Source organism: Aspergillus undulatus (assembly GCF_047715775.1).
Source record: "Aspergillus undulatus strain CBS 261.88 unplaced genomic scaffold BDV17scaffold_27, whole genome shotgun sequence".
Lineage (NCBI taxonomy): Eukaryota > Fungi > Ascomycota > Eurotiomycetes > Eurotiales > Aspergillaceae > Aspergillus > Aspergillus undulatus.
The window spans coordinates 229,972-248,817 of NW_027396631.1; the positions used below are offsets into that span (position 1 = coordinate 229,972).

The 18,846-nt window shown below is 52.5% G+C and overlaps 7 protein-coding genes across 7 annotated transcripts; 5 read left to right on the forward strand and 2 right to left on the reverse strand.

The window, feature by feature from the left end:
• Positions 1-969: 969 nt before the first annotated feature.
• BDV17DRAFT_100331 (uncharacterized protein) lies at positions 970-1,832 on the forward strand. Its single transcript, XM_073753668.1, has 2 exons — positions 970-1,591; positions 1,640-1,832. Exon 1 carries the CDS (start codon positions 1,117-1,119, stop codon positions 1,528-1,530), a length of 414 nt encoding a protein of 137 aa, XP_073615145.1. The 5' UTR covers positions 970-1,116; the 3' UTR covers positions 1,531-1,591; positions 1,640-1,832.
• A 2,781-nt stretch (positions 1,833-4,613) lies between these two features.
• BDV17DRAFT_291800 (uncharacterized protein) lies at positions 4,614-5,979 on the forward strand (the record flags this gene model as incomplete). Its single annotated transcript, XM_073762206.1, has 4 exons — positions 4,614-4,853; positions 4,992-5,294; positions 5,367-5,527; positions 5,646-5,979. The coding sequence occupies 4 exons, from the start codon at positions 4,614-4,616 to the stop codon at positions 5,977-5,979; spliced, it is 1,038 nt and encodes a 345-aa protein (XP_073615146.1).
• Positions 5,980-6,261: 282 nt separating this feature from the next.
• On the reverse strand, positions 6,262-8,431 carry cds1 (phosphatidate cytidylyltransferase). Its single transcript, XM_073758066.1, has 3 exons — positions 7,479-8,431; positions 6,630-7,423; positions 6,262-6,574 (listed from the first exon to the last, which is right to left on the reverse strand). Exons 1-3 carry the CDS (start codon positions 8,050-8,052, stop codon positions 6,536-6,538), a joined length of 1,407 nt encoding a protein of 468 aa, XP_073615147.1. The 5' UTR covers positions 8,053-8,431; the 3' UTR covers positions 6,262-6,535.
• BDV17DRAFT_264693 (putative DNA repair protein Rad26) lies at positions 8,422-11,404 on the forward strand. Its single transcript, XM_073758067.1, has 2 exons — positions 8,422-9,072; positions 9,126-11,404. The coding sequence occupies exons 1-2, from the start codon at positions 8,596-8,598 to the stop codon at positions 10,995-10,997; spliced, it is 2,349 nt and encodes a 782-aa protein (XP_073615148.1). The 5' UTR covers positions 8,422-8,595; the 3' UTR covers positions 10,998-11,404.
• A 322-nt stretch (positions 11,405-11,726) lies between these two features.
• On the forward strand, positions 11,727-13,313 carry BDV17DRAFT_100376 (mitochondrial 37S ribosomal protein uS4m). The gene is made up of 3 exons (XM_073753669.1): positions 11,727-11,784; positions 11,836-12,276; positions 12,345-13,313. The coding sequence occupies exons 1-3, from the start codon at positions 11,749-11,751 to the stop codon at positions 13,230-13,232; spliced, it is 1,365 nt and encodes a 454-aa protein (XP_073615149.1). The 5' UTR covers positions 11,727-11,748; the 3' UTR covers positions 13,233-13,313.
• A 44-nt stretch (positions 13,314-13,357) lies between these two features.
• Positions 13,358-15,950, forward strand: BDV17DRAFT_264695 (uncharacterized protein). Its single transcript, XM_073758068.1, has one exon. It carries the CDS (start codon positions 13,853-13,855, stop codon positions 15,788-15,790), a length of 1,938 nt encoding a protein of 645 aa, XP_073615150.1. The 5' UTR covers positions 13,358-13,852; the 3' UTR covers positions 15,791-15,950.
• Positions 15,951-17,617, reverse strand: BDV17DRAFT_264696 (pyruvate dehydrogenase (acetyl-transferring) subunit E1 alpha). Its single transcript, XM_073758069.1, has 4 exons — positions 17,411-17,617; positions 17,201-17,334; positions 16,691-17,145; positions 15,951-16,644 (listed from the first exon to the last, which is right to left on the reverse strand). Exons 1-4 carry the CDS (start codon positions 17,531-17,533, stop codon positions 16,139-16,141), a joined length of 1,218 nt encoding a protein of 405 aa, XP_073615151.1. The 5' UTR covers positions 17,534-17,617; the 3' UTR covers positions 15,951-16,138.
• Positions 17,618-18,846: the final 1,229 nt, after the last annotated feature.

The following is an 18,846-nucleotide window of genomic DNA, read 5'->3' on the forward strand; positions in this document are numbered from 1 at the left end:
GGCGAGGATGAGGATGAGGAAGCTGAACGGTGGATGGAGAATTGGACAGTTCCATGGGTGTGGGCGACACTGTGGGCCGATCAGGGACAATCCCCCCTGATTCTGTCTGCAAAACTATTTTGTCTGCACCATTTCTGGCTTTTCAGCTGCAATGCAATGTTTGACTAGCTGTCTGATCAATCGAGGCCTCTACTCGGGGATTTATTGGCCATCTAGCCGGGTTGCCACTGCTGCATTGTCATGAGTCCGTAGATAGATACATAGTCCTGGAGCAGTATACTGTACAAGAGTTCACTCTCTTTCCGTTCTGAGCTTGAGCCTCGGGAACAAATAATGCTTTAGACCATCCACGGTTATCAAGTGCATAATAATGATCCTCCCTCTTAATTAGCTAGACTGCCGAATTTCATTGTTCTGCCGATCCCAGACGTTTCCTGTCATCCTCATGGCGACAGGGGAACAACAGTTGACTCTCTTCACTCTCATTTCTTTTACATCCCAGACAATAATCATAAAAATAAGCTGAGGTTGTATTTTGATGTTAAAGTTCCCTCTAGCCTCGATTAAGTAAATCTCCACCAGGAAGGTGGTCCAGCTTGGCTCTGGGCTGAGTCATTCAGTTTGGCTCTGGTTCGCCTAAAATTTAGCGTGCGAGCCAGAAACCTTCAGAACCTCAAGAACTGACTAAGAAGCACCTTCATCCATGGTTCGCCTCTGCTCGATCGAACTCCATCAACTCCGTGCAGGATCAGGCCAAGCAGGCGATGTCTATATGAGACCGTCAGCCTCCAGATTGCTGTGATGGCTATCATGGCTTCCATCGATGCCAGGGGTCATGACGTCGGTCCTTCCCGCCATGCGATCGGAATGGGGCAATCGCTACTACTCCAGACGGCAAGTGGAATGCGCGCCCTTGCAGGTAACAGCATAACAGCACCCTTCTCGCTCCCTCTTGTTGACCTCGGTTTCCATCTCAAATTCCGAAACAAAGAAACTCCTACGTCGACTTGAATATTGGATCCTGCTAGCCAAGTTGTCTTCTCTCTGCATGAACCTAAACGCTAGGTACAGCGGTAGCCTGAGACTGACGCAACCGCCATCGCCGTGATTGGAGGGATGCCTCCCTTTAGGCGTTTCTTCGGAGTATCACAGGGCAACCTTATGCAACTACGGTACACTATGTACGCTACACTACTCCTGGCGCCGCGGACGCACTGCAGCCAGCAGCCTGCAAGGAGCTATCATGGTCGTTGGTTCTTGGTGATCCTTGGATATGGCCTCTCTCACCGACCTCACGGAGCAACCGAGCTTCGAAAATCAGGATCGACCCCCCGGATGATGGAGCGCACGGCTCCGATTCCAGATTCAGATATCGCCCTTCTTCCCAATCAGTATTCTTGCCGCGATCATCCAGTCGCATTCGTATTATCTTGGAGCTTGAGGTTTGCTGCTAAGACTGCGGAAAAATGGGCGCTCATCATGATCACTCTGAATGTCTGCCGGCCCGGTGCAGACTGTGCACATTATTAAGGGGTCGATTTTCCGGCAAACAGACTCCGAGAATTACTGTCTATGCAGAAGTGGCTCATCCGTAGGTGCTCGAGCCCTGGGAACTACTCTTTGCTCACCGGGCGAGCAGCGGTAGTTCAGACATAAAGTAATTACAACCCGGTGCGATGGCAAACAGACTCCATGTCTCGCAGTCTCAAGTCAGTAATCGACACGTTCTCGCCCGGTGCGTCAGAATCGGATTGATTAACTGATCCTTCACATCCTTTCATGCTGAACAGTTGACCCCAGCGACACAGGCCAAGATGGACTAGCGTTTAACCCCAGACTCCCAGCACAATGGCTTTGGGAATTCCCTTCAACAGACTTTCTTTGTTGATGTCCATCATTAACTGTTACACAAGAACAGGAGAATAACCTGGAAAAGCAGTCAACCAATCCAGACTCACTCAGATCAGCAAGCAATGAGCATCCCGTGCATGAGTAATGTTTGCTGATCATTGTCCGGCCATCGTCCATGCAGCGGGCCGCCCCAACTGATGCGACCAACATGTAACATCGGCCCAGAGAGTTTAGATGTCAACTCGACAGAGAACATTGCGCAGTGCAGTCAAATTTCAACTCGGCAGTGGTCAAATCAGAAATTCCTTGTTTTTGCTTCAATGCCCAGCTTCAACAGCTTTACCCCTCCTGCACCTGCAGAATCTGCCGGATCCGACCGTTACGCTAGCCCCTCCTCACTTAAAGCTTGGGGGCTGCAGCTGTCAACTTAGCTGGGTCTGCCGCACGCAAGGTGTGTCCATAGCCCATGGCCCCATGCAGGGCCTGTCACAATCACAGTGTCCAACAATTCCACTGTCATCTCGGTTGGCTGTTGTGTTCGTTAACCGTCCACAATTGGACCAAGTCTCCGATTCGCGTGGCCCGCCATGTGAAACGGTCGTGAAACCATGCCATCCCGAGCAGGGATTCGAGAAGCTGGTCATGAGTCCGGCGAACTGGCTCGAAAATCCCAGAGAACTGGACTCTCCATCTCGGCAATTACAATAACCCAGCGTCAACGATGGACTGGGTCGTGGATGGCAGTCGGCGTCCGCACTCGACGGCTGTCAGTCGCTAACACCGTCGAAGGTCGATCCACTGATCAATGTGACTGATCAATGTCGACATTTTCGAGGACATGCTAAGATTGACCATCAAAGACCTCGTCCAGAGAATGATGCTAGTGGGCGCCACCGACGAGATTTCTGAGCTGAGAGGTCGATATTGCGCCGAACAGGTGCGAACCCTAGTCGGCTAAGGATTCTCAGGATTCATCGTGCCGCAGTGCTTCTAGTCTGCGCGTTCCAATTAGGAGCACCAAACGATGTGATGAACCGACATACCAAGGTCACCTCTCACCTTCTGACTGTATCGTGATCCATCTCAGATTAGGCTCTTCAGAAGGTGAACGCCATTCGCCACCAGTTTGGACACATCCGATTCATTCGGCATGCCCGCTGCCCAACCCTAGCGACATGACTGCTCACAAATGATTTCTACCAGTGCCATGAACAGGCGGTAGCAAGCAATCTCCTTGCCTCGTTCTGAATTTTCGCTAGCGAACGCATGGACAGGGCGCGAAATATCATGCCAATCACGATCTTGTCTACGAACACCTGAGCCCGATCACAAAACTAACTTATGACTGAGAACTCACTTAGAAGATCTCCACCATGACAATCCGACGTGTCAATTGAGATCTCTCATGCTCATCGTCATGACCCGATTCGCTCGAGCAGAAGTACGACGTATCCATCCATCATTGCCGCTGAGAACTACGGAGATCAACAACATTTCATCTCAGCACTCTAAACTTGCCCACCAACGTCATCGACTACTTGACGCTCAGATCGCAGATTCACAGCACTATGGATCGAATCCTTATTCCTTAGCCCGGCTCGTTGATTATAGATACCCTCCTGTCTGACGCCCTACATAGTCATCTTGTCAGATACCTAGTCCCGATTAGCGCCCTGTCAATGTTGCGTAAAAAGACTAACTTCTAGATATCAGCCCCCAAAGCTGAATCTGAGCTGAACAGAACGTGGACAATGCGACTGCGCAATACATCTTTCGTATATTTGCTAGGCTAAACGAGAACTGGCCCGTGAGGGCGTGGGCATCTATCGTCCATCGTGTCTACCCACGTACTTGCCCTACGCCGTGGGGCGTTCTTGTCACGAGCAAGGCACCATCGAGAAGGAAACTCGTGGAGGCCGGGAACAACCCTACGGGCATCGGTTGCACTTTCATATGCGAAATATTTGGTTTTCGCATTGTAGGAAAGTGCGACTGATGAGCTATTGGAGGTCGTTGCTGTTCTCTGCGTAACCTCTCGGGAGATATATCCCTGCATTTGAGGTTAAGTCTCGAGATCTCATTGAAAGTGTCTGGGTCCGATTGCGTTCTCAAAATGATATAAATAACTCGCAGTCATAAACTCTTACTCATCAGTATGTACTCCGATGTCTCATCTCAATGGCGGGTTTGATGGTCATCAGGACCTGATGTGATTGACGTGGGGCTTGTTATCTCAGCGCGTCGAAGTCGAACATCAACAATAACCTCAACTCCTTTCAATCTTCGGTACTTGATAGTTGCCAATTGTCTCCCTCCTGTCTACTTGGAAAGTCAGAAGGACATTGCCCAATACACCAAAATGAAGCGAAAAGTCCTGGACCCACTGAGCGCGGACGAACTATCTGAGTACTCATACTCACCTTCGCCCTCCGAACCTGGGATGCCAACGCCGCCTTGCAAACGAAACACAGGAGCACCTCCCGATCGCCCCAGCAGCCAAAGTACAGGCACTTTCACTCTCTGACCGATCCCAAGGAAATCGTCCTTGCACTCTGGGACACCACAGATATTAGGAACCTCGATAGGTTCGGCACAATGACAGACGACGATCCCGTCCTCGTCCTCGTCCTCGAAAGAGCCATGGGGCGGTTATGAGACCGACCCAGCCGATATAACGCAATTTCGCGACTCGTTCAACGAGTGTCGCTCCATTGAAGCCGAGATCTACGATAACGAGCCTCAGACGCAAGAGCGCCATCGAGATGTGCGGCTGCGTGATCTTGGGGTGGCAGTTATGCACTGGTACTCTTTCAGAGCATCGCGTTGTGAGGAGATGGGGCGAAAGTATAGCGATAGAGAAGGTTACGGCTGGACTTGAAAAAGTACGACGGACTGTGGAGGAGATGGAGAGGCAGAGGGAGGCGGCTTACGGCGCTTGGGAGGAGGAGAGTGAGGAGGTTTGGAGGAAACTCGAGGAGGAGTTGCAGGGTTTCTTTGACGATGTTGAATAGTTCTACTGATTTGCAACTGCCGGTGCTGGTCACTGGTATGCTATAGATCTGTCGGATATCTCATATTGAGTTGGTTGGCAGGACCTCGGCTGGCCGGCGTATCAGCTTATCAGCTTATCGCCCCAATAGATATCAGATCAACATCCTTCAACGCGTCAAACATCACTCCTCAAATCTCGCTTCGTACCCTGCCTAGAAACTCTATCCAACTCAAACTCACTCAACCTTACATTCCGAGATGCCAAAGCGAAATGGACCCGCCACAGCTGGAGCGTCGGAGGGTGCCGCAGCTCCGAAGACAGTCCGCAAGAGAACGACAAACACCCCTTGACCATCTACATCTGCATCAACATCCCAATCAACAAGCACACCACCTGCAGGCGCAGCACCAACAAAGTCCTCCGCCCCGCGAATGGCCCGGAGCGCAACGAGGTCCAGGACTTACAGATCCTACATTCCCGGGTTCTCCAGCTTTCCTGACCCCTATGCCTGTATCCGTGCCAGCGTCGTGCTCGTCGAGTCGTCTTCCCGCTGCGAGGACTAGCAACTACGGAAAATAGTACCATTGGCGTTGGAAATAGCAACGCGAACACCGTCCCAAATGCCGCCGTCGCCGTCCCCGGCGCCCCAAACCGCACGACTGGAATGGAACTGCATGCGCAAACGTAAGCTTAGACCACGATCCCAATCGTCCAAGCAGAACAGAACCAGCTCCAACCCAAGCGCACGAAGTATACCACGCTAGCGCCAAAATCGACGCGCGCATGTAGCTCGGAGACCAAGAGACCGAGAGGAAGATGAGATCCATACCTACTCTGTATATTATTTGCGATCTACATCCACGGTCACCGGTCCTGAAGCCGTCGCAGACGCAGACGTAGACGCAGATGCCAAACGCCAAGCCGAAGTCTCCGCGCTAGAAGCAGCCATAGAAACCGCGCGTGAATCATTCTCTTCCTCCTCATCACCATCGACCCCAGACGACCTAGTCGACCCACTCAGCACACTCTCACACCAAAACAAACTCCACCTCTCATTACTAAAGACCATGAACCCTACTCTGCGAAACACGAAAGTCCAGCCTGAGGACCCCAACGCAGGGACAATTTCTGTCTGATTGCGAGAGGCTCATTCCGGTTCTTGAGGCGCTGCTTGGTTATGATGACGTTGATGAGAGGAAAGGAACCAGGTGCTTGTTGCGCAGGTTGCGCTTAGGCTTTTGAATGAATCTGCGAGCGTTGTTGGATCGAGGAAGTGAGAGGCTATGTTGGAGAGGATTGACGGGAGATGTTTGGTGAATTGGAATTGGATGCAGATGATGGGGAATGGGATGTCTGATACTGGATGGAAGATATTGGCTATTTACTCTGCACTTTTGCGATGATCAGAAATATTGATGAGACTATCAATGTGCAATACATAACCGACGCCATGCGATATAAAAGCACCGCTGCTTTACTATAGAGACGTGTCCTCACATGTACAGAACTCATCCAAAAGGGCCCCAAGGCCGTACAAGTCAACGTCCTCGTTCCGTCTAACGCAGACGACCAGGGCGTGAAGAACGTCAATTATAATGTATTAGTCGGAAGCAAATAGGTGACTCGCACGAGAATGTATCGTTCCAATAATCGGTCCAAGGTTCAAGGCACGGAAAGATTTGACCGCGCGGTTTAATGACGCTGGAGTTCCGTGCTGAGTGTATCCAAGACCTGGAGAAAGTTAGTTGAATGCTGAAAACTTTTCAAAAACCAAAAGGGCACATACCGATTCGGGAAGCGCTCCTTGGTTGTATAGGTATTTGCTGAGTCCGCGAACCACCTCGACCTGGTCTTCGACGGTCAGGCCGGTGATGGCGGCTTCGATGATATCTCCAACGCTCGCCTTGAAGACAGCAATAAAGCTGTGGTAGTACATGTACGCGAAAAATCCCATGATGAACTGGCAGTCCATGCGGTCCGTGATGCCGCCATGACCCGGGATAGACTCGCCAAAGTCCTTGATCTTGAAGGATCGCTTGAGACCAGAGGCGAAAAAGCCACCGAAGGGAGCGACTAGAGAGGCAAAAGAGGCGAAAATCAGGATGTGAAATTGCATCGGGGCGAGGTAGAAAGTCCTGTTAAAGCCGGTCCAGTCTGGAATCTCAAAGGCCTGGGGAACGAAGACCGGGTTAGGGTCACACTCCAGTCCGGTCAGAACGTTCGATCCGAGGTCATTGACAGGACAGATGAAGTACTTGTATCGCACTAAGATGTTGGTCATGAAGTAGCCGAAAATAATAGTGCAGACCCATGCGCCTAGGAATCCCTCAACAGTCTTTTTAGGTGATAGCTGAATCAGCTGGGTCCGACCAAAGGTAATACCGCAGATGTAGGCAAAGATATCGTTCGTGATGACCAGAGACGCCGGAAGGAAGAACCAAATCATGCCCTCGAGGATGTTGTTCATGACAAAGTGCGCCTGGACAACGATCAGGTACAGTGCCATGTGAGTCCAGGCGAACTGAGTGAACTGGAACCGGTAGTGACCCTTTTGCAAGGAAGCAACGAAGAAGACGAAACCTGTAGTCAATTAGCACAGACGCACAAGAGTAGGTTTAGGTTATATGAAGCATACCCATAATCCAGAGGATGAAACTGATGAAGCGGTGGTGAGTCGCCAATGGCAGTAGCACCCTGTCGACGAGGAGAATGTGCTTGAAGTAATAGATGACACTTTCACCATACAGGAAGTACATGCTAGTACCCAGGAAATACCAGTTCAAAGACTTTGTGAAGCGAATGTTCTTCTCCTTGCTCGGGACATTGGCAATAGCAATGACTTCCTTGAAGGAGATGATCTGAATAGCAGTGACGATACCGATGATGTATATGTGGCCGGAGAACATGGCAATAAAGAAACCAGCAATCATCACAAAGGTCCATATCGTGCGAGTGATGAAAGTCTGCTTCTTCTTTTGGTATTCGTCTTGCGGGGGAGCCTCCTGTTTCTGAGACAGTGTCAGCAAGTCCGTGACAGCAGGAATCGGCAGCTGACGAACCTCTTCCGGTATTGTCGCAGGCTGGGCAACGGCTCCATTTCGCGTTGGGCTTCCTGGATCAGAGGCAGCATCGCTCGCCTCTGAAATACTGGACCGTCGACCGTCTGAAGTCCGATGTTGGAACCGAACGCTCCGGCGTGACTTGGACATGGCGGAATAGGGGAGCTCGAGGTATGCTTAGTCTGACGCGCGGGGAAAGGCGGATGAGCGACAATCAGCCTGATCAGGGCTTCGACGGACGCGGGCAGATCGCGATAGCGCCGAGTAGGCGTGAGCTCCGTGGAGGGATGAATGTGAGGGAGAAAAGAAAAGGTGGAAAGGAGGAGTGAGTGTGAACAGGTTGGGGGACGATGATCGTCGTCGCCTAGTAAAATCTCATGTGAGAAGCGACAGCTGGTCGGGAAGAAAAAGCAATGAGAGGGAGCGGCCTCATAGAAGGGATTCTAGTTGCAGGACAAAAGAGAACTTTTCATTGAAGCAGCATTGAAGTCGAGACTCGAAAGTGAGATAGGTCGAGGGGAAGGTGAGGAGAGAAAACAGGCGTCGGTCGAACTGCGGGAGGGTGACTGCCATCTACGTCAGGTGTTTTTCCCTCCTCGCTCTCTCGCGCTGACCAACCTTCCTCTGCTCCACCACGCCCTACCAATACGCCAATTAACCCCGCGCTATTCATGGCGGCCTCACTCCTTGGGCATGGAAGCTATCGATGATGATTTCTTTTCTGACGACGGCTTCGACGATCTGCCCGCCGATGCTCTACAGCAGCTCGAACATGAGGCCTTCCGCGCTACACAGGCTGAACCACCCACCCAGGCAGCGCCGCAAACACGTGTGAACTGGGCTCCGCGAGATGCAGTCGATTCTTATCCCCAGATCAAACCAGTCAATACTGTCAATACAGCCATCACCACCCTCCAGCCGCCGGCGCAACTTCACACCGGGTTAACGAATGATTATGGAGCGCTGGACGTGGGAGAACTCGACGCGGAGGTGTTTGATAACGGGCTCAGCTCTGGAGTTGCGTTTGATGAGGGGGCTGGGTTTCCAGAGCTGCCGTCTCGGAATGTTCACGATACGATTGTGATTGACGATGACGAGCCTATGCAGGCCGAGGGAGGCCAGTCCTACTACTCCGCGTTGCAGAAGGATCACGAAATTTTGACGACGCAGGTAACTAGAACCTGGAACTTGTGTTGGGTTTAAGCTAATTGTATATCTGACAGCTACAACAAGAAAATGAACGGTATGCTCGCCTCGAGAGCGAGCTTGCAAACGCCAAGTCAATGGCCGAGACGAAGACTGGCGAAATCGCTATCATCCGGTCCAATCAAGCGAAAATGATAGCCGACTATGAGCGACAAATAGCTGGCTTGCGCAAGGCGATGGCTGAGGAGACGGCAAGGTATAAACAGGAGGTAGAGACCGCACGCAGAGAGGGCAAGATGCTGGCGACAGAGAATGTCTTTCTCAAACAGGACCTTGCTGAAGAGGCTTTGCGGAGTAATCAAGTGAGAGCAAAGACGCGAGTAGAGGAGAAGGGAGCCCCGGCGACGCCAAAGAAGACCAAGATGCTGCCGTTTCGCGACGGGTTCAACGACGAGGAGATTCTCGCAGTGTCTCCCAGCAAATCTGGAAGATCTAAACAAACGACGCCAACAGTCGCTGGGAAAAAGCGGAGACGGGCAAGCCAGGATGGTCCGACACCTCTCCAGCTGAGTCCCCAAGGGGAGCGGTCAGGTATGGAAGCCGCTGGCGATGTGGTGGACGAGGCCATGTTAGACTCCATGATTGACCCGCCAATCGCCAACGAGACTACACAAAAGAGCGACAGTCGAGATATGCACCTCGTGAAACAAATATTGAACCACCGAACGCTTCCTCACAAGACGGACATTGAGGTCATGAGCGAATTGACCTTCCCGTCAGGGCCACAGCAGACACTGTCTAGCATTCTCCTGGAGGAAACGGCAAAACACGACTTTGGCAGCTATGCGGTTGAACATATGCAGGCGATAATTACTTTATGGTCAAGGGCTCTGAAAGAAAAGTACTACCAGCCCATACCGATGTTCCTAGAAATCACGCGGTACATACTCACTATCGACACGGCTTCCATTATGCGGCTGCTCAACGATTTGATACCCGTGCTGCTGACTTCTGGCGAAGTCAATGGTATTCCTCGTTTCAAAAACTCGCCTTATGCACGTCAGAACTTTGGCAAAGTGCGACTAACCCCGGCCTCTCAGCTTGAGCCGCTGGTGGATTCAACGGAGACCGTTACAGTGTTGTACGAAATAGCCTGTCGGACTCTGAGCGACGATGAGCTCCTGGAGCGCTTCTGGCGTCGCATTGACTATTCCTTCGTCTTGATGATGCTGAGCTGTTCACAACCGATTTGCGACATCAAGTTGACGCTGAGCCTGCTCATGACCAGCGTTCGTGCTGAATCTTTTGCTTCCATTCATGAGTCATCACAGGATCAAAACGCCAACGAAAACTGGGTTATCGATCGTGTAGCCAGTCTCCTATGGGAAACGCTGCAGCCCGACGAAGGGCAGCCCCCTTACACAAAGGCAGAGGTTTGCGACATGCGGCTGGAAGCGTTGTCGTTTCTGACGATTGTGGCTTTCAATCCCATCTCACCAGCAAGTACGCACGGTAGCCTGCTTATCGCATCGCATAACACGACACTAGCAAAGCTGGTCAGGGCGATGCATGACGAGCTGGACGCGCTCTACTCATTTCCGCCGGAGCGTGATATGCACTCGTCGATGGTCAACGGCCTCATGCGCGTGATCTACAGCGTTGTTCGTCGACACCCGAAGGAAGCTGAATTGCAGCCGAAGCTGGAGAGGCTGTCGGGCGGGAAGCAGCAATTTCTGGTGGTATTGACACGACTTGCCTTTAGTGAGGGACTGGTCCTCGAGGCTGGAATCGAGGACGAGACCGTTGAGATGGCGCACGAGATATTGGACGATGCGGTCAATCCGCAAGAGGCAGAGGCGTTGCTGGAAGCGTTTCCGCATGCGAAAGGGGATATGGAGGTGAAGAATACTGAAAAGGACACGGCGATGGAGGATACAGTGATGGAATAGGCATTTTCGGCGTTATGATGATTCACGATACCCTAGTATTGAATGAATGAGCAATGAGGTAAAATAGCATCCTCAAGTTACCCCTGCACGCTTAATAGAAACAAAAAATTGCAAGACGTTGCGTAATAGACACGAACCTAAGAGAAGAACCAACAAATTCAACAGATCAGAGATACAGGGGTAGAGAGTTGGGAGATATTAATTGACAGCTACAGAAAACTACATAAGAAACAGAACAGGAAAGTAACCCCCTTCTCCATACCCCCGCATATAGCGAAGCCATGATGAAAAGAGAAACCAAAGTCCATGACCTCAAATCATGAAGTGGAAAGTGCCAAAGAATACGCCTGTCAATGACCCGAAGGCCGTTGAACAGACCGTTCCGCCGCGCTGTGCAATGCAGGGACCAATCTGTGGTGGACCGCCTTCTTGATCACAGCCACCCAAACAAGGTAAGTATGAAGAAGGAAAAGAAAAGAAGAGGTATGTTGGACGGGGAAGGGAAGTATTTATAGGTTGGGTGGAAGGCAGAAGGGCGCTAGTGGTAAGCGAGAGAGTGTGGGCCAATTAGGAATGGGCGGTAGGTTGGAGGACTTGAGATTAAAAGCCTGATAGATAAGGCATTAAGAAACAATCACCTGATGCGGTTGAGTCACGTGCCAGAGAACTTTGCGGCCGGAAAATGATGGACGGAGGTCGAGTCGAGTCGAGAAGATCAGGACAGACAACAGACAAACCATCCATCGGCAGAATGAGGAACAGGGCCACCACGCCATTGAGCAAGGCGGTACGATCTTTTCATCTCCAAAACACCGTTTTCTAAACTAACTCCATCCAGAAAGTCCGACAATCATGGAGCAAATACAACCTGTATAACCTCAACCGCCTGCGCACCCCCCCAACCATAGGCCGCACCTTCTTCCAACAGAAATGGGCCGCGAAGTCAATCGCCCGCAACTACCACGGCGAGCAGATCCGCGAAAGCCAATGGACGCGCATGTTCTCGAAGCGCCTGCGCAGCGTCGTGCCCATGAGTACCCTCAAACTCGCGCAGGACGACGGGTCCGAGGCCTCTGCGGGGCGTGGGTCAGGTCTGTTGGCGGCTGGTGTTAGAGAGGAAACGCAATCGTTTGCGAGGAAGACGCCGTACACGCATATGACGTTTGCGCCGTTGGAGAGAAGGTTGGATGTTGCGGTTTTTAGGGCCATGTTTGCGAGTTCGGCGCGCCAGGCTAGGCAGTTTGTGCTTCATGGGGCTGTGACTGTTAATGGGAGGAAGGTTTGTCAACTTTTCCTTTTGATATGTGCTTACAATTGCGGTGGTCTGATTTTTTCTGTTCTGTCTAGATGAGATACCCCGGTTACCTCCTCAACCCCGGCGACATGTTCCAGGTCGATCCCGAGCGTGTCATGTTTGCCACCGGTGCTCCGAAGACCAAGGAAGAACGTCGTGAGGCTCGTCTCGAGCGTAGGAAGGCCGCTGAGGCTAAGGAGGCAGAGGCCGCTGAAGAAGAGGGCGCAGAGGCGAAGGAGGAACAGGCGGAATCTGAGGCCCAGAAAGAAGAGGAGATTGATCCCAAGGAGACACTAAAGGGCCTTCTCAGCCAGGCCAAGAACATCATGTCTCGCGACAAGGACGTGCTCCCCGCCAAACGCAAGCAGGAACTGCGTGGCTTCCAAAAGTCTATCCGTCGAGTGATGTCACGGCGTACCGGTCAGGATGCTCTGACTGACAACCTTGAGGCCCAGTTCGACGAGCTCATGACTCGCCTCAAGGCCATCAAGATTCAGGAAAAGAAACAAGACAAAGAGGAGTCCGCATCCACCGCGCCCAAGAAATCAGAAGACACCGAAGCCGACGCCGCATCCGCATCGGACGATGACAAGCCAACCGAGGCCCTCTCCGAGGCCTTCCGCCAGGCATCACAGAATCCCGAGGGCAGCGTGGACACGTCCAAGTTGACAGAGGACGAGTTCGAAACGCTCAAGCGCGCCCTCGTCCAGATGCGCGACAACCCCATCGACAGCTCCAAGCCATACGCTACCCCTTGGCGACCACGCGACTACATGGGCGCCTTCGCTTTCATTCCGCGTTACCTCGAAGTCAACCATAACGTCTGCGCCGCTGTGTACCTGCGACACCCCGTCGCTCGACCTGGATTCGCAGAGGTACCGACGCCGTTCGGTGAGCAGATTGCAACACCTGCTTTCGCCTGGTACTTGAGACGGCGTTAGAGTCTGTACTCTTATTCCTGTTCTGTCTTCTTCACCTTTGTATTACTGGGTCTGGCGCGCATTGTACTTGAGTCCGGCAGTTGAAGTCACTGCTGCAGAGCGTATGTAAATTATTACAATAGAACAATCTTGAATACACATAATCCGCACGAAGTAGTACGATGAACCAGATGAATTCTAGAATTGCACATACAAAAGCAGTCCCAAACATATTGAAAAGAGATGAAAATAAAAGACATCCCGAAATGCAATACAGTAAAATACGCCATCCGCTGACAATGTGGTGGACAAGTGGGGCTGGAAATGTAATTGCAAAACCTCAGGGGGAAATTTTAACTCGCCTCCTCAACTTCAATCATCACCATTGCTCCGGCGCCTCCTCCAGGACAACGCCAGTTGATGATTTACTGAAGTCTTCTGTTAAGACTTCATTCTAGCCCGCTGGGGCATATACATACACTCCCCGATTTACTTTCCTGTCGCTGAAGACTGTTGATACTACGAACCTGAATCTGACCACACGACCTTACCAAGGCTCGCCCATGAACCTTACCAACGAGGCAGAGTGAATTTAACTCCCGTCGGGTCGACCTCAGCCTCGCCCCCATCCGTCCGTCCAGATGTACAATCCCTGGGGCACGCCCACACACACAACACAACACCATGGCCACCACACACAGCACCCACACCCGCACCCTCACAGCCATCATCCGCATCACGCCCACCATGCCCACGCCCACGCCCACGCCCACCAAACGCCAACCGTAACCTCCGTACCAGGAACAGTCCCCGGGACCGCCTCGTCCGGCACGCGGCTCGACCTCGACTCCCGTCTAAACCTCGACTCCTCACCCAGCGCCTCGCCGTCTGGATCCTCATACCAGATGTCCGCGGCTGCGTCGCAGATGCGCTGGCTCCCGAGTATGATTACCACGCGCGCGCATAATCATAATGCGGCGGCGGCGCAGGCTTTGCCTACGATTTCGTCGGGGTTGAGGATGCAGGCTACGCCGCATGCGCAGCATCCGGCGCATTCGCAACAGGCGGCGCAAGCACAGGCGCCGGTGTCGATGATTGTTGATTCAAGGGCGTCCGGTGGGAATACTGCGCAGGCTCAGGCTCAGGTTGTGGGGTTGGAAAGCGAGGAGAGTGATCGGTCTGAGAGTCCCGGGGCGAGAGAGGTCAGCGGGGCGGATGCATTGGGGGAGCCGGAGTTTGGCGGCGAGGCTGGGATCGCGGGGAGGGAGGGGGATGGAGACGGGGATGGGGATATTGATGTTGATGTCTTGACCGGTGACGTATCGGTAGCAGGGAAGGGCGTGGGCCATGGGAATGGGAATGGCGACCGGGTGCATCCAAGCGGAATGAACCTTACAACGCGCAAACACGGGAAACGGCTCACGACGAAGGAAGAAGTCTCGCTATTCGAGATCTGTAATCGGCACGCAGCCGAGTTCGGGCAGCGCAGTAACCTATGCAAGTGGTGGATGACAGTCACAATGGAGTTCACGCGCGGCCAGAAACACCCTTACTCATGGCACTCTGTTCGGCGGAAGGTAGAGCTCGTCACGAAGCAGCGCATGAAATTCCTCGAGGAACAGCGCGACAAGGGCGCCGGCGAGGCAGAAGACCTCTCGAACCCGCGGTGGCGCACTGTTGTCGACGCCTGGATTCCTACATGGCAGCGCTGGGAGGACGCCGAGGCACGCCGCATTGAGAAGCGGGATTCGAGGAGACCCAGGAAGCGCAAGTGGACTGTTACTACGCCGACTTCGACGACTATCACTACGGACGGATGGGACCTGCCGGGGTCGTCGGCCCCTAGTACGGGGCCTGACTCAGCGTGGCGAGCACCTTCGAGCGCTAGTAGTAGTCCCATGGTGAATAGCCATACTTCCCAGACACATAACCACACCTCTACCGCGCCATCAGCTACACCTCTCTCGTCTACACCAGTCCGCCTCCCTCCGGGCTTCGATACGCTTTTCTCCTCGCAGCCGCAAACTCAGACGCCATCGACCACCTCGACCCCCTTCAACCCACATACCAATGCCCATACCCAGACTCAACGACATACGAATAATGCGAACCACAACCAAAACCATAATCATCCCTCAACACCGAGTACATCAAACAATCAGTTACATACAAACCATACCAACCACACCAACCCCCCACCGCAAACACCAGACAACACAATGATGGCCGCGGTCCTCGAAACACTCGGCAAACTGAACAAGCACCTCGACTCGAACAACAATTCGAACCCAAACACCTCAAATCCAACCTCAAATCCCGACCTAAACCTAAATTTCTCATCACAATCACAACCACAACCAAATACGCGAGAAAGCACAACCTCAACAAACGGCCTCTCAACCCCCCTCTCCGACCCAAGCACAGCGCTATCAAAGCTAAAATCCGACCTCAAAACCGAAATGATGGCCAAGCTGCGCGCCGAATGGGATAAAGAGCGGGCCGTCCTAGAAGAGAAATTGGATTCTGTTCAGCGGACGCAGGAGATGATTCTTGAGATGTTGAGGCAGGAACCGACCTAATTCAACCTCTTTTCTATAATTAATGTGTCGATATTATCATAATTTATGAGTATGCATGGTGCTTTGTTTGGTTGTTTGTTGTGATGATGTTCATGATACCTATTTCTTATTACTGTGTATATAGTTCTTGAAATGATACGGACGGCTTTACAGGTGTAGAGTGGTGGCGATCCAATAGTATTTGCTATGGAGAACCAATGCAACGAAATCCGGCTAAATTACAAAGTAAACGTCATGTGGGTGTGGATAGGTGTACTGTAGTCTGTAGCGCGGCTATAGTATAGCCGCTCTCTCCCCAGTTTTCAATACGCAGAGGATAATGAAACAAGCTCTATACAATCGACAGACCTAGTAGTAGAAGGTCTCGTCGACGGTACGGCCCCTCATCCATCGGGGCTCGCTGCCGCGGACGTAGATGTCTTCGAAGAGAATGCGGCTGTTGTTGTCAGGGACGGGCATCTTCTCGGCGATGGCGACCTCGGCGTCGATGTCAGCGCGGGCGGTCTTGTCCAGGTTCTTGAGATCCTCCTCGGACATGACGTCCCAGTCGAGGATCTTCTGCTTGAGACCCGCGATGGGGTCGTGGGTAGAGCGCATGCGCTGGATCTCCTCACGGCTGCGGTAGGTGGTACCGGGGTCGGACATGGAGTGACCACCGTAGCGGTAGGTGACGTACTCGTAAACGAGGGGGCCGTTGCCGGAGATGGCATAGTCCTTGCCGTACTTGACAGCGGCCTTGGTGGCGAGGACGTCCATGCCGTTGACCTTGATACCCGGGATGTACTGACCACGCTTGTAGTACTCGGTCAAGGCGGAGGAACGAGCGGCGGAGGTACCCATACCGTATTTGTTGTCTGGTTCGTTAGCAATTATAACAATAACAGATTAGGTTGTACATACTCTCGCAACCGAAAAGGACGGGAAGGTTCCAGAGCTTGGCCATGTTGAAGGCCTCAAAGACCTGACCCTGGTTGGAGGCACCGTCACCGTACAGGACGACACTGGTCTGGGGCTGCTCGTTGTACTGCTGAGCAAAAGCGAGACCGGCACCGACGGGGACCTGGGCACCGACGATACCGTTACCGCCGTAGAAGTTCTCGGCGAACATGTGCATGGAACCACCCTTGCCGTAGGCAATACCCTCACGACGGCCGAGCAGCTCTCCGATGATCGAGCGGACAGTACCACCGCGCATCAGAGCGAAACCGTGGCATCGGTAGGCAGTGATGATCTTGTCCATGCGGTCGAGGGCGTGTTCGATACCGACGGCGACGGCTTCCTGACCGGTCGACAAGTGGCAGAAACCTCTAATCTTCTTTTCCTTGTACAGACGATCGGCGGCCATTTCCATGCGACTACGGAAGTATATTAGTTGCAAGTTATTTTCGCTTGAAGGAGAGGCGTTCATACCGAACAGCAACCATGTCGTAGTACATCTGCTTCAGCTCCTTCTTGGTCACCTCCAGGGTGTAAGGCGGAGGGTCAATCTCGTAGGTCTCGAAACTCTCGTCCGAGAGGCGGACCGTGAAAGGCTTGTTCTCATCCTAGAAGGAAAGGCGCGTTAGCATGGGAATCGAAGGCGTTGCGCAAGATTTTCAGCTCGGGACAGCTGGGACGGACCTCTGGGATATTTTCAGCATGCGACGAGGCGGCGTCGGTGGTGACGGAGCGCCGAGCGAGAGGAGCAAAAGCCTGGCGCCTCAGAGGGGCAACCTGACGGGCCCAAGCAGTTCTGAACAACATGATGGACTTCTGTCAAGGCCAATTGAGGGGAGAAGACAGACGGGGGAGGTGAGACGGGGATGGTTATCTTTGCCTTTCGCCAACAATCGGACTTCGTTGGGAGAAGGAACTTTCCGGAGCCGCTAGTCTCCGTTGGGATGCATGCTGACATAAGCCTCCCCTTGGGGTGCCGGTGTGTGGAAGTGCAAACACTGCAAACTCACCGGGTACCATATTCTACTCGGAACAGCTCGTCACAACATCAACTTGACTTTGAATACTATGATGGATTGCCCATATAAGGAATCAGCCCGAATTTGATCGTGATCGAGAGCCTACTGTTGTCTTTACTCAGAGGACCTCGTAGTAATCTCAACCTCAACAATACAACGGCAGGTAGCCAGTTTGACTTCACTCGCAACTGAAATATATATCTCTCTTCAAGACAATACATCAAACATCAAGAGCCCTCATTACCTCAATTCGGATAGCTTCGACGGCTCTGGTTAATTATCCGGGCACCTCTTCAAGGCTCAACATTTTCAGTGGCGAAAGAATGCGTGGAGAGCGACTGGCCCACGCCAGGCTGAAGACAGCGAAACTGTGCTGCGAGACTATACCCCAACTTCGGAGCTGAACAATAATGAGACCCATGGGGACAGTCACCAAGCTCCAAACAACTTCTCCTCACCAGTACGAGGCGTACCAGCATCTCCAGCCTCCGAATGTTCGCTGAACGGATTGCATTGAGAGTCCCGTTGAGCTGGGAGAAGCATCTTCACCGCAGTAACAGACGCCAGTGCCCTATCCAGAAAGCCTTACGTGATGCCGCATGAATGCTTCCGTGCCACGCTGGTATTTCTGCACTTCGTTTGTCTGCTCGGACTCTGGTAGTGCATGCCTGAGATCTGGACAGCGAACATGAACTCGATCTCCTTGGTGAGGCATGTCAGGAGTGCATAGTCACATTCCGGATATCAGAACACCGCTAGTGCTTCGTGATCAGCGGAGGATCGCTCTGTATTTTGAGATGCAGTGGCGCTAAATTGATCCACCCTTGTCAATAGTACTCGAAGGAATTGGGATCTGATCTCCTCATGAGACCTGGCATGGAGCATGGAGGGGTCACTGGTAAACTGCGGGACATGGAAAAAGGTATAAAGCTCCGCTGAATCCCAACAACCTCTAAGCGTCCCACATCCATGTCAAACCACTTTACTTCTGACTGCCCCTTTTCTCAAGCAGCTGCTGCGAATTAGCCCCATGTGAGTACGCATACATTGACTCCATATCTGTATAATGCTCATACTACTTAGTCCCGCAACAGTGAACTT